The 12,763-nt window shown below is 46.7% G+C and overlaps 2 protein-coding genes across 18 annotated transcripts in view; one reads left to right on the top strand and one right to left on the bottom strand.

Moving 5' to 3' along the window:
* Nucleotides 1-1,143: 1,143 nt before the first annotated feature.
* Nucleotides 1,144-10,606, bottom strand: CBY1 (chibby 1, beta catenin antagonist). 10 transcript variants are annotated; one of them, XM_019961804.2, is made up of 6 exons: nt 10,449-10,606; nt 7,492-7,660; nt 5,265-5,349; nt 4,025-4,130; nt 3,818-3,936; nt 1,144-1,797 (listed from the first exon to the last, which is right to left on the bottom strand). In XM_019961804.2, exons 2-6 carry the CDS (start codon nt 7,557-7,559, stop codon nt 1,717-1,719), a joined length of 459 nt encoding a protein of 152 aa, XP_019817363.2. In that variant the 5' UTR covers nt 7,560-7,660; nt 10,449-10,606; the 3' UTR covers nt 1,144-1,716. The 10 variants fall into 10 exon arrangements, with proteins under 10 accessions (XP_019817363.2, XP_019817364.2, XP_019817369.2 ...); XM_019961805.2 differs by having other exon boundaries at nt 7,546-7,660; XM_019961810.2 differs by lacking the exon at nt 7,492-7,660 and having other exon boundaries at nt 10,509-10,566.
* A 227-nt stretch (nt 10,607-10,833) lies between these two features.
* LOC139176049 (protein FAM227A-like) overlaps nt 10,834-12,763 on the top strand; it is a 43,500-nt gene continuing 41,570 nt past the window's right edge. For 5 of the 8 annotated variants that reach the window (XR_011566843.1, XR_011566842.1, XR_011566844.1 and 2 more), the window contains exon 1: nt 10,835-11,127. The gene's annotated coding sequence lies outside the window, so the exon portion shown is untranslated. Of the gene's footprint in view, nt 11,128-12,763 lie in introns of all 8 variants that reach the window. The other 3 variants (XR_011566841.1, XR_011566839.1, XM_070790411.1) reach the window with 2 other exon arrangements.

The raw sequence follows: 12,763 nt of genomic DNA, 5'->3' as shown, positions 1-12,763 counted from the left end.
GCTGGGAGGGATTGGGGGCAGGAGGAGAAGGGGATGACAGAGGATGAGATGGCTGGATGGCATCACCAACTCTATGGATGTGAGTCTGAGTGAACTCCAGGAGTTGGTGATGGACAGGGAGGCCTGGCGTGCTGTGATTCATGGGGTTGCAAAGAGTCGGACACGACTGAGCGACTGAACTGAACTGAACTGAAAGTCAAAACATTTTAAGCTGAACCGTCGTAAGACCATTGAACCACTGTCTACAGATGTCTAGCATCCAGGGTGCACAGTAAATGGTTGCTAAAGACACTGGCTGAGCAATAGGCAAGCTCTCCATTGCTCCTATTATTTGCACATGAAAACTTGCAGTCTCATCCAGTATCCTTTCTCAGTGTCTTCTAAGTTAGTCTCTCCTGCACCAGGAAGGAAGATTATGGGCTGGGGCTTCTCTATCTACCCCACAGGGAGCTGGCCCTGAGGATGGACTACATGAGGCAGCCCCTCACCAGCTCTCCTCTTTCACTGTGGGCTGTGGATCACAGGCTCCCACACTTCCTCTCTGATCCCAGACCAGCTTTTGGAACCTCTGGAGTTTGGTTCCTTATCTGCCAGCAGGCATGCAGACTGATATGCCCTGCTCTGCAGGGCTGAACTGAGGAGCAAAAGAGAGTCTAAGCAAGATCCAAAGCCCTGTCCCAGGTGGGTAACAGGCGTCCAGAAACAGCTGACCTCAGTAGCCATCCCCAGTCTAAAGCCTGGAGCTCCATGTCCTGCCCTCAGGGCCTTCTCCCTGGACTTTGCAAGCTGGACTCCCTCTCGCTGACTTTGGCTGGCTCCCTCCACCAGCCTGAGAAGCCCGGCTCCCTCTAAGGGTACAAACTCCCACTTGGGGAAGCCAGCCCTCTATCCCAACCACTCAGTCTCTGCCAGGTCCAGACGAGTCCCAACACCCGGAAAGAAGGCAGGGGATCTGGGCAGAGTGACCGTTTTTGCTCCAGCTCAGCCTCTGCTGAGGCCCAGGAAGCTGGAATGCTTCTCCTGTGATGGGGACATCCCCCCTACACCTAGCGGATGGCGCATCCCAGGATTAGAACCCAGCATCCATAAGTCACTTCCTCAGGAACTGAGCCTTCTTTTTTTCAGTCACTTTGGCCACAGAGATTAGATAACATCATTTAATTTTAAAAAGTAGGGTAAAGAGGAAAGTAGAACAAAAATATAGTGTTGCCATGGAAGGCTGGCACTGGCTGCCGAGATGCTGAAGCCAGAGGAGGTTGTGGATCTGGGGGAAATGAGTGTTCTTTAAAGGAGCGAGAGGATGGGCTGGAGGGAAGAGAACCAGGACAGCCTCTCATCTGAGACCCTCCTAACGAGAGGGCACCACACCTCAAACACCGACGTGAGGGGATAATGGGATGACCTCCATCCCAGGATGGTGAGCCTGGGCCATGGGCATCTGGGTGTTAAGTGACTGGAGAAAACCCAAAGGCTTCCATCACCTCCAGGCCTCCCCGGGGAGGTCTCCCCTGCCATGAAGCACAAGACTGGCCTGGAATCCACTGCGGTCACCTTCCTACCCCTAACCCAAGGGGGCTGGTGCCTTCTGACCCCATTATATGATGCTCTCTCTCGGGACTTGATCCCTCCGTTTGGCTAAAAATACCCTCAACCACATTCCCCTCTTCTGATGAATGGGTTTCCCTCTGTTCTCTGAACAGATGTCTTTGGGGGTCTTCATTTTCTCCGCCTGCTGACGCTCTTCAGTTCATCCAGCTCTTTCTCCATTAAGTGGGATTCAGCAGTGGTCTCTGAGAGCTGGAAGAAGAACAGCAAACCATTAAGCGACAGGGACGTTTCACGGCCATGACTCAGGTTGGCAAGGTCAGCCCTGTGCGCTGGTAGAGGCCCCCTGGCATTTCTCTAACGTTGCCAGCGCCTCCATGATGGGAACCCCTTTGTAATTGGGCAGAGAGTAACCTCCTGATGACCCAGGGCCTCAAGTGCTTGCGGAACATTCACCATCCATTCTGTCATCACTTTTGATCACCTAGGATTGTGTGGCACTCACTGTGTTAAGGACACCAGGTTTCAGGGGATGAAAAGCGCAGATATTGGTGATTTCAAGGCTAAAGGACCAAGCTGCCTCTGAGTCATGGCTCACATAAAAATGGCTGATAAAGAATGCCACTCCCCTCATCAGGATCCCTCAATTGTCTCTGGAGGAGAGGGTGGAAGATGCTGCAGACAGGGATGGAGAGACACAGACTCCAGAGGTCAGCTGACTGTGAAACAGAAGAGCGGTACTTCCCGAGCCAGATGCTATTCCCAGAGCTTTACTTGTATTAACTCAGTAATGAGGTGGATCCTCTCTTCTGGCCCATTTTACTGCTGAAGACACTAAGCTTCTTCACACAGAGTAGTTAAGTAACTTGTCTGAAGTCACAGAGCCAGGGGCGAAGCTGGGTCAGGGACCCAGGCAGTTTAGCTACAGACACATGCTCTTAACCACGACAGGGTGCTCTCCTGCCTCTCGGCAAACCTTCACATACACCTCTATGTTCAACAGGCTATTTTTTTAAATTTTTTTTTAAACAGAAATGGAGTTTTTTTTAATGTTTTTAAGAAACTCACAGGGAGATAGGAAAAAGAACAGAAAAATAAAAACAGAATAACTAGAAAATTAAAAATTAATTGGCAGACTTAAGCCCTAACATATCATAATTACACTAAATTTAAATGGTCTAAAAAACATCAATTAAAAGACTGGAGGATATTTTTTAAAATGAACCAACTACATAAGAAACCCACTTCAAATAACAATAATATAGGCAGGTTAACAAAAAAGGATAGAAAAAGATATATAATACAAACATTAATCAAAAGAAAACAGTGGCTATGTTGATATAAAGTAGACTTCAGACTGAAAGGGTAACGGGCAGGAAAGCTAGGGGTCTCCAAACTGAGGAAACAGGCTGCAAGTGTCAGATTCTCCTCTCCCTTCTCTATACAAAGTTAAAAGGAGGTTTCTCTTAAAATCTTGTGTTGCCATGACGACACCTGGTTCCACCTGAACTTGCTGCTGCTGCTGCTAAGTCGCTTCAGTCGTGTCTGACTCTGTGCGACCCCATAGACGGCAGCCCACCAGGCTCCCCTGTCCCTGGGATTCACCAGGCAAGAACACTGGAGTGGGTTGCCATTTCCTTCTCCAATGCATGAAAGTGAAAAGTGAAAGTGAAGTTGCTCAGTCGTGTCCGACTATTAGCGACCCCATGGGCTGCAGCCTACCAGGCTCCTCTGTCCATGGGATTTTCCAGGCAAGAGTACTGGAGTGGGGTGCCATTGCCTTCTCCCAACAGGCTGTTTTAAAAGCCACAAGAAACCGATGCCAACAGGCAGCGTGGCTCTCTGCAGGTCTTCGCCAGGCTCTGGCTAATGGCTGCTTGGTGTGGGTCCCTGCCTAGCCAGGAGCAGACTGTCCTTCACTCCTGAATGCCTTCTGGCCGCCATGCCTCCCTTTATCTTTCCTTACATATCCCTTCCCCTGATGGGCTCCTGACTGGACAGATGACGCTCTCTCTCCCCTTTGCGGATGCCAGGCCTGGACAAGACTCCAATCTCTGTCCTTACCCTGAGGACTGTCACCGTGTTTACTGTCCTTCTCTCAGTTAGACTGAGCCCTGGAGGGTGGGGACTGTGTCTGCCTTGGTCTCGTATCTTTGGATTCAGAGCACTGTGCCTGGGAAAGCTGGCACTCGAGAGTGTGGGCCGGCTGAAATGACTCGCGGTGAAGCTGCCCAGGGAAAGCCAAGGCATCGCCCCCGGCCGCCCTCCTCACCATGTCCAGCAGGATGTCCACCTTCAGCCGCAAGAGGTTGTTCTCTTCTTCCAGCTGCTGGTTCCGTCTCCGCAGGCGCTGAGCCTCCCTCTGGTCCACACCGCCACTAATCCCCGTCTCTGGCAGAAGGGGCACAACCAGCGGTCACCAAGTGGTGGTTGCTCTCCACCATCTTGCTGGGGCAAAACGGCAGGAAATGCAGCCCACCTGCTATCCACTGGCCATTTTCAAACTTCAGGCTCTGCCCGGCCAGGTTCATGGTGGGGGTTCCGTAGTCAAGGCCCAGTTCCACCTCCCGCGTTGACCGGTCCAACTGTGGGTGAGACATTCATGCTGGCATCAGGCAGCCAGAGTACACGGGCTTGTGGCCCAGCACCTCTTCTGCTAGCTGTGAGACCCCCTGCATGCACTCAGCTGCATCAGACTCTTTGCGACCCCACCAACTGTAGCCTGCCAGGCTCCTCTGTCCATGGATTTTTCTGGCAAATACTGGAGTGGGTTGCCATTTCCTCCTCCAGAGGATCTTCCTGACCCAGGGATAGAACCTGGGTCTCCTGAATTGGCAGGCAGCTTCTTTACCCTTGTGCCACATGGGAACCCCCGACTAAGTGACCCCCAACAACTCATTTCTTTTTCTCTAATCATAACTCGGCACATTTAATAATATTTTTTTCAAATAAAGTCAGAAAATTAAATAAGGTACCAAAAAACTTTTAAACTATAAAAGAAAAGTACTGCTTTATATAACAAGTGTTTTCTAGAAAATCTATATATGATGAAATTTGCAAACTGAATTATTTCATATCTATAGAGCACTTGGCAGTTTAAGAAGTCTCACTGTAAATTTTTTGTCAAGTGAAAAGTCTTTTTAAATGTAAGCCTGAGCCATCACTTGCTTCCTATGGAGCTACATATGTCCTGGAAAAGGCATAAAATGCTAAGTCCCAATTAGTGGTAGCAGCTGTTCTTTAACGTGTTTTTCGATGTTTCTACAGCTCACTGAGCGCCCACCGTGGGCCAGGGCTGGTACTGGATATACAGAAATGAATGCAAACCCTCTATCCTGGAGGAGCTTGGAAACTGCCTTTGGAGCTGCGGCAAATCCTTTTGAACGTTTTTAATGTTGGCAAAACATCATCCTTTGAGAATGAATTTGTTCTCAGACATGACTAAAAACTGATTCCTGGCCAAGTCTTGGGAATCAACTGAAGTCAAACTGGATAAGATCGTTTGGTCCCCAAAATCATAATGAGAACGACTGTCTTTTATGGTTCTTGAACAGCTCTGATAAGAATTTCCAAATAGGAGTTAAAACATGTTTTCAGCAATAGCAATCATATGAATTAAAAGGATACCCTCCCACGAGGATGCCTCTGGAGGACCACACTTCCCAAAAGAGGCCAGGCTCGAGGCTCTGTTCACACTGCACACCACTGCTGATACTCACATTATGCAGGTTGGAGAGAGAGGCCGACTTCCGAGGGGGCGTCTTCTTCGGACTAAACGTACTTCCAAAGAGAGGCATCTTCAGCCTGATGAAGGAAAGGTCAATGCTCCCTTCTCCCAGGGTCAGAAAAAGTCAAGGGGTACAAAGAGTTGGATTGTGCCCTTGTGCCCCTGTCCTGCAATCACATAAAACACACATTCTGTCGTGACCATTAACTATCCTGGGGACAGCTCCCCTGTGCTGAGTGCTCATGATGTGCTAGCCAGCATGCCCAAGCCTTGGCGACATCTCAGTCCTCACAATCGCCCTGGTTCATCTCCTCTGAGTATACACATCTGACAGATGAGCTTTAGAAAGACTAAGGGTCTAAGTGGGAGCTGATATTTGAACACAGGTCTGTGTGACTAGTCTATGTCAACCACAGGCAAGTGCCTAACTGGCTGGTCCTAAGTTTCATTAAAAACTGGCATCACTAGATTTATGGACTAGACCAAGGCACTAGAAGGACTCTCAAGAGAGTCCTTTGGACAGTAAGGATATCAACCCTAAATATTCATTGGGAGGACTGACGATGAAGCTCCAATACTTCAGCCACCTGATGCAAAGAGCTGACTCATTGGAAAAAGACCCTAATGCTGGGAAAGATTGAGGGCAGGAAGAGAAGGGGGTGTCAGAGGATGAGACGGTTGGATGGCATCATCAACTCAATGGACATGAGTTTGAGCAGACTCTGGGAGACAGTGAAGGACAGGGAAGCCTGGTATGCTATATAGTTTGTGGGGCAGCAAAGAGTTTGACACGACTGAGTGACTGAACAACAAAAGGCATGAGATCCTTACTCCTGGACACTGCTAAGACTCATAACTGGGGCAGCAGCTTTTACACATACTCTATTTTAAATAAATAAAAGCCTTTTTCTGGGAACTTGTCTTTTTGCTTTCTTATTGGTTTCTTTTTGATTAAAGAAGTTCTCAATTTTAATGGGATCTGACATTAAATTTTTTTAAGGATTACTGGTTTTTATTTCAGAAATTTTTGCCTACCCTAAGGTCATGATATTTTCCCACACTAACTTTTGGAAGTTTTCTTCTTTCAGCTTTCACATTTAGGACAGCCACTCATCTGCGATTAACTTTTGTATGTGGTGAGACGCAGGGCCATGGTTCATTTCTTTCCCTGTATTGCGTGTGTGTGATTTGCTCAGTGGTGTCCGACTCTTTGCAGCCCCCTAGACTATAGCCCACCAGGCTCCTCTGTCCATGGAATTCTCCAGGCAAGAATACTGGAGTGGGTTGCCAGTCTCTTCTCCAGGGGATCTTCCCAACCCAGGGATCGAACCCTGGTCTCCTGCATTGCAGGCAGACTCTTTACCATATGGGCTACCAGAGAAGCCCAATTTTAATGTATAATACACAGATAGCTTAACAAGATTCCCTCTAAGAAACCGTAGAATGACGAGAACAATAATGAAGGCACAAATGAGCAAAAAGAAAGCAGCAGAGCTCTCACCTTTCCTCCTCCCAGGGATAAACTCTTCCTTCACCACATTATGAGATAAAAATGGTAATGAGTTTATCATATCTAGCAAGAAATTGGCCAAAAAGAGAGGGTACTTCTCCAGACTACTTGAAATAAGGCTTTATGTCAGCTATTATTAAAAAATAACTCATAGTAGGTTTTCATCACAATTAGCAAGACATATATTCAATAAGAACACAAAGGAAAAATTTTGTACTGTTTTCAGTGATGTAGAAATTAATATCAGTAAAATTAATGACAAAAGTTTAGAAGCTTCTTTAGAAGCTTTACAATATAGATATACATATATGTATAGAAGTATATGTACATATGACTTACAAATAAAATACATAAGACATTTAGGGGTGTGTGCTCATGAGTTTTACTGGTGTGTGTTTGTGATTAAAAACACAGAGATAGAAAACAGAGTTGTGGACACAGTGGAGGAAGAGATGAGACAAATTGAGAGAGTGGCATGAAACACATGCATTACCATACATAAAAAAGATAACTAGTGGGAAGCTGCTATATAACACAGCTCAACCCAGCGCTCTGTGACAACCTAGAGGGCTGAGATGGGGTGGGGGGTGGGAGGGAGGCTCCAGAGAGAGGGGAACACATGCATACTTATGGCTGATTCACAGTGTTGTGCAGAAACCAACACAACATTGTAAAGCAACAGTCCTCCAAAAAACGGTGGTGGACCCACAGCCTGAGAGATGGCATTTGGGCTGGGGCATCACACTTTAGGACTTGGACAAACCAGAATGCTTCCATCTTGATGGTGAGTGGGATAGCAGTGGGGACCGAGATGCTGAAGGTCTTTGAAGCTGTGCTACTATGTCATCCAAACACCGTGGAAGGCCCTGGCATTGTTTCTGCAGGAGAAAAGAAAAAGCATGGAAGAGGGAAAACAATTACTCTTATGTCCACAGAGGGCAGAACAGGAATGAAATAGGAATATCCAGGGAGAACAGTTTTAACCCAAAAAAGAAAAGGTCATAACAAAAACTAACTAACTAATATCACTTCTTGAGTATCCATGAGAGGTTGGAGCCAATGCTGGGGACAGTTCATACATTTCTTTTATTCCTTGCAGGAATCCCATAAGGTAATTTCCCTGTCCATATCAGAAATGAGAAAACTAGGGCTCAAAGAAGTTATCCAGTTTTCCCAAGGTTCATAGCCATGGTCAGTTGGCTAAACATGTATACCAAATTATCCTTGTATTAATAACTGGTGGGGTACATCATAAAAAGAAGCATTTTCATCCATCATGTTGGCAACATTTAAGAGATTAATAATAGCATGTTGGTGAAGGTATGGAGACAAAGATACTCTTGGTGGAAACATAAGATGCTATCATTTTTCCCATTAGGCAAAACCTAGTAAAGTTTTTCAGGTGCATAGTTTTTGGCCAGCAAATCTACTTGTAAAAATTTATCCTCCAGAAAGAAATGGACATGTTCACACAAATATTCTCTGTTGTTAACAGGTAGCAGTCAAAAATAAGAAATAATGCAAAAGGTCTACCAATGGTTGGTATAGCCAAATAATACTGGGGAAATCCATAAGGGAACACTAGATAGTAAAAACAAAGAGACAGTCATACGTGTACTTACTTGAAAAGACATCCAACACACTCTATCGTTAAGAAAGCAAGTGACAGGGACTTGCCTGGTGGGCTGGTGGTTAAGACTACACACTTCCAATTCAGAGGGCATGAGTTTGATCTCTGATCGGGGAACAAAGATTCCATATGCCAATGGCATGACCAAAAAAACCCAAGCAAGCAACACAACAATGTATATATTATAATCCCACATGAGAAGACAAAAAGAAAAAAAAAGCAAAATATAGGTCTCTAAATAAAAAAGATTTGGAAGGATAAACACCAAACTGCACACAGCAGTTAAATCTGGGAAAGGAAGCAGGATGGCTGACTTAACTGAATTTACCATTTTTAAACAGATTTTTTTAATTTTAATTTTTTTAGCTGTGTTGGGATCTTACTTTCCCAACCAGGGATGGAACCTGGGCCCCTGGCAGTGAGAGCATGGAATCCTAATCCCTGTTCTGCCATCTTAATCCCTGAATTTGCCATTCTAAAGGTTAAAAAAACACCCCAAATGGCCAAATAGTGGCAATTTTGTGTTACAATATAAAGTTACAGTAAAGAAATATGTTTGTGGATTTAATGAATTATTACAATGATAATATATTCACATGTAACTTATGAAAACAAACCAAACTAATGTACAAAAAAACAGATAAGAAGCAGTCCCTGCCCCTCCAAGCACCTGGAGACGTCTGAAGAAGGAAAAATAAGCCAAGTTGTTCGTGCAAAGCCCACGGTGGTGCTAAGAACACTAAGACTGAGCATAGTACCTGGACACAACAGGCTAAGTTCTAGGCCCAGTTCTACCTCTCAGTTGCCGGCTAAACCTTGGTCAAGCTACTTTAGTCTTCCAGGTTTTAACCTATTGCTGACGGGGTGGACTTTTGCAGAATCTAATGCCTATGGCCGGCGATTTGTTATGTAAGTGAATACATCTCTGGTCAATAACATTCAGGAAACAAAACCTCTCTGGTAAATAATGTGTTCACAAGGACACTTCACCCATGACCTCACTAATTCTTGTAAACCAATGCCCATCATCAATATATTACAGACAAGGAAAAGGAAGGGTCTGGACTAATTTTTAAGTCAGATCCACTCATCCACAAACAACTCCGGCTAAGACCCTGAGATTCTGGAACATGAGTGTGGACCAAGAGGTACCACCTCTACCCCTGGCCCCAGGCAGCCCTCTTTCCAGTGAAATTCCCTGGAGAGAGAGAGGGCTCAGCACAAAGGAAGCAAACGGAGAGCATCTGGGTTCCATCGGTTGCTCTGCTGTTCACCCCCACTGGGCTCCTGCACTTACTTCTCTGGGCCCCAGGCTTTTTTATTTACAATCAGGGCTTCCCTGCTAGCTCAGCTGGTAAAGAATCTGCCTGCAAAGCAAGAGACCCCGGTTGGATTCCTGGGTTGGTAAGATCCACTGGAGAAGGGCTAGGCTACCCACTCCAGTATTCCGGCCTGATGGAAAAAGATCAAGTAGTTTTTTCCCATCTACAGATCAGAAAACTGAGGCTTAGAGAAGTTAAGTAATGTGCCTCCAGTCATGCCGTGGGAAGGCGGTGGAACTGGGCTTCAAATAAGGTCTACGCCTCTGCGCTGATGATCGTAATCACTTCTTCACTATGCAATGCTTTACCGTTTGCAATGGGCCATAAAATACAGTATCTTCTTTTAATCTAACAAGAAAGTGAGAAAGAAGTCTCTAGCTTTCATCAGAATCTCAAAGACTTCAGAGCCAAGCAAGTACGTGCCACGCAGGTACATGGCCACCTCGCAGGGCTGTTAACCGCAGAGAGCGTTCATTCGCGCGCTCTCGTTAATTACCTTCATCGCTGACCTACGAGGGGAATTACCACCACAACTTACAAAGGAGGAAACACACTACGATAGATGCGGTGCACCGCCTGCGGAGAACCCGGCCCCCGCCCCCTGCTCCGCGTCCTCCGGTCGCTCCAGCTGCCGGGAGGCCCTAGGTCCCCCGGGGAACGCCGGTGTCCCACCCTTTCTCGGACCCTAGGGCGATGCCGGGCTCAGACACGTACCTGAAGTGCCCTAAAGTCGGGGGTTCCAAACAAACCCCCGACCTCCCGCCTGGTACCCACCAGAGGCCCAGTCAACCGCGGCTAAAGCGAGCGCGGGTGTCGCCCGGCCGCTACGCGCATGCGCGGGCTCAGCCCCGCCGGATTCTACCACCGAGAGATCTGGGGGTACCCGGCGCCGTGCGGTCCCCATCGCGAGCCTACGCGAAGCGCAAAAAACTCATGAGGACGGTTCTTGACATACTTGATAGACTCCACAGAGGCAGTATCTTCTGGAGTCACTTGAGCTATAGGCAAGGTCGAGAAACCACACTCACTCTCCCCGAAAACCCCTTGGTCTGGTCTTTCCCCCGCCTACGGGGACCGTCGCCATGGTAACGGCGTGTCACGGATGCCGGCAAAGTTCGCGATGCCACCCATTGTTGTGAGAAAGGGTGCAGGTGCCGGCTGTGGCCCGCGTTGCCGGGAGAACGTCAGGACTTATAGCAGCAAAATGGGCCTCTCCCAGACGTCCCTCCTCCTCTTCCTCTTCCCAGATCACAAAACAAAGGGTACCCCTCCCTGGTGGATGTGGGGGCCAACAGGTCTCGGGTGTCCCATCCAGAACTTCACAGGGTCCCCTGAGGGCCCCGTGGCGGAATCGGCACCGCCGAGTTCCGCGGATTCCGTCTGCAGTCTTCAGGTAAGATGAACAAACACAGACCATGACCCTGCCTTCCCATGCTCGTCGGCTTTGACAGGTGGGGGAGACTGAGGCCAGGGGCCGCTTCAAGGTCGCACCTTGAGCGGGGTGCAGAGAACTACTCGAGAAAAGACTCCAGATCTCCTAAAATCCTAACAGTGTGTGTTTGATAAACATTCCATTTGATAAACGAAGAAACTCGGGCTCATTCAAGGGATATTTACTGGGTGCCTAGTGAATGCACCAGGTCATCCAACCAATGAGGGGCAGGACCCATGGGTCTCTGGCTCCAAGTACAATTTTCTTCCAAGACCTAACTCAAATCCTTTATGATTATACAGTGGAAGTGAGAAATAGATTTAAGGGCCTAGATCTGATAGATAGAGTGCCTGATGAACAATGGAATGAGGTTCGTGTCATTGTACAGGAGACAGGGATCAAGACCATTCCCATAGAAAAGAAATGCAAAAAAGCAAAATGGCTGTCTGGGGAGGCCTTACAAATAGCTGTGAAAAGAAGAGAAGCGAAAAGCAAAGGAGAAAAGGAAAGATATAAATATCTGAATGCAGAGTTCTGAAGAATAGCAAGAAGAGATAAGAAAGCCTTCTTCAGCGATCAATGCAAAGAAATAGAGGAAAACAACAGAATGGGAAAGACTAGGGATCTCTTCAAGAAAATCAGAGATACCAAAGGAACATTTCATGCAAAGATGAGCTCGATAAAGGACAGAAATGGTATGGACCTAACAGAAGCAGAAGATATTAAGAAGAGATGGCAAGAATACACAGAAGAACTGTACAAAAAAGAGCTTCACGACCCAGAGAATCACGATGGTGTGATCACTGACCTAGAGCCAGACATCCTGGAATGTGAAGTCAAGTGGGCCTTAGAAAGCATCACTACAAACAAAGCTAGTGGAGGCGATGGAATTCCAGTTGAGCTATTTCAAATCCTGAAAGATGATGCTGTGAAAGTGCTGCACTCAATATGCCAGCAAATTTGGAAAACTCAGCAGTGGCCACAGGACTGGAAAAGGTCAGTTTTCATTCCAATTGCAAAGAAAGGCAATGCCAAAGAATGCTCAAACTACCGCACAATTGCACTCATCTCACATGCTAGTAAAGTAATGCTCAAAATTCTCCAAGCCAGGCTTCAGCAATACGTGAACGGTGAACTTCCTGATGTTCAAGCTGGTTTTAGAAAAGGCAGAGGAACCAGAGATCAAATTGCCAACATCCGCTGGATCATGGAAAAAGCAAGAGAGTTCCAGAAAAACATCTATTTCTGCTTTATTGACTATACCAAAGCCTTTGACTGTGTGGATTACAATAAACTGTGGAAAATTCTGAAAGAGATGGGAATACCAAACCACCTGATCTGCCTCTTGAGAAATTTGTATGCAGGTCAGGAAGCAACGGTTAGAACTGGACATGGAACAACAGACTGGTTCCAAATAGGAAAAGGAGTTCGTCAAGGCTGTATATTGTCACCCTGTTTATTTAACTTCTATGCAGAGTACATCGTGAGAAATGCTGGACTGGAAGAAACACAAGCTGGAATCAAGATTGCCGGGAGAAATATCAATAACCTCAGATATGCAGATGACACCACCCTTATGGCAGAAAGTGAAGAGGAA

This window comes from Bos indicus, chromosome 5 (genome assembly GCF_029378745.1).
Source record: "Bos indicus isolate NIAB-ARS_2022 breed Sahiwal x Tharparkar chromosome 5, NIAB-ARS_B.indTharparkar_mat_pri_1.0, whole genome shotgun sequence".
Taxonomy (NCBI): Eukaryota; Metazoa; Chordata; class Mammalia; order Artiodactyla; family Bovidae; genus Bos; species Bos indicus.
This window is presented reverse-complemented; position numbering and strand designations above follow the sequence as displayed.

Excerpts from the sequence above, each read along its gene's own strand:
- CBY1 (XM_019961804.2), bottom strand. The coding sequence starts at position 7,559 with ATGGAAGCATTCTGGTTTGTCCAAGTCCTAAAGTGTGATGCCCCAGCC. Across the intron at positions 3,937-4,024 it reads AAATGGCCAGTGGATAGCAG|AGACGGGGATTAGTGGCGGT; the intron begins GTGGGCTGCATT and ends CCCTTCTGCCAG. Across the intron at positions 1,798-3,817 it reads TGGACATCCTGCTGGACATG|CTCTCAGAGACCACTGCTGA; the intron begins GTGAGGAGGGCG and ends TTCTTCTTCCAG.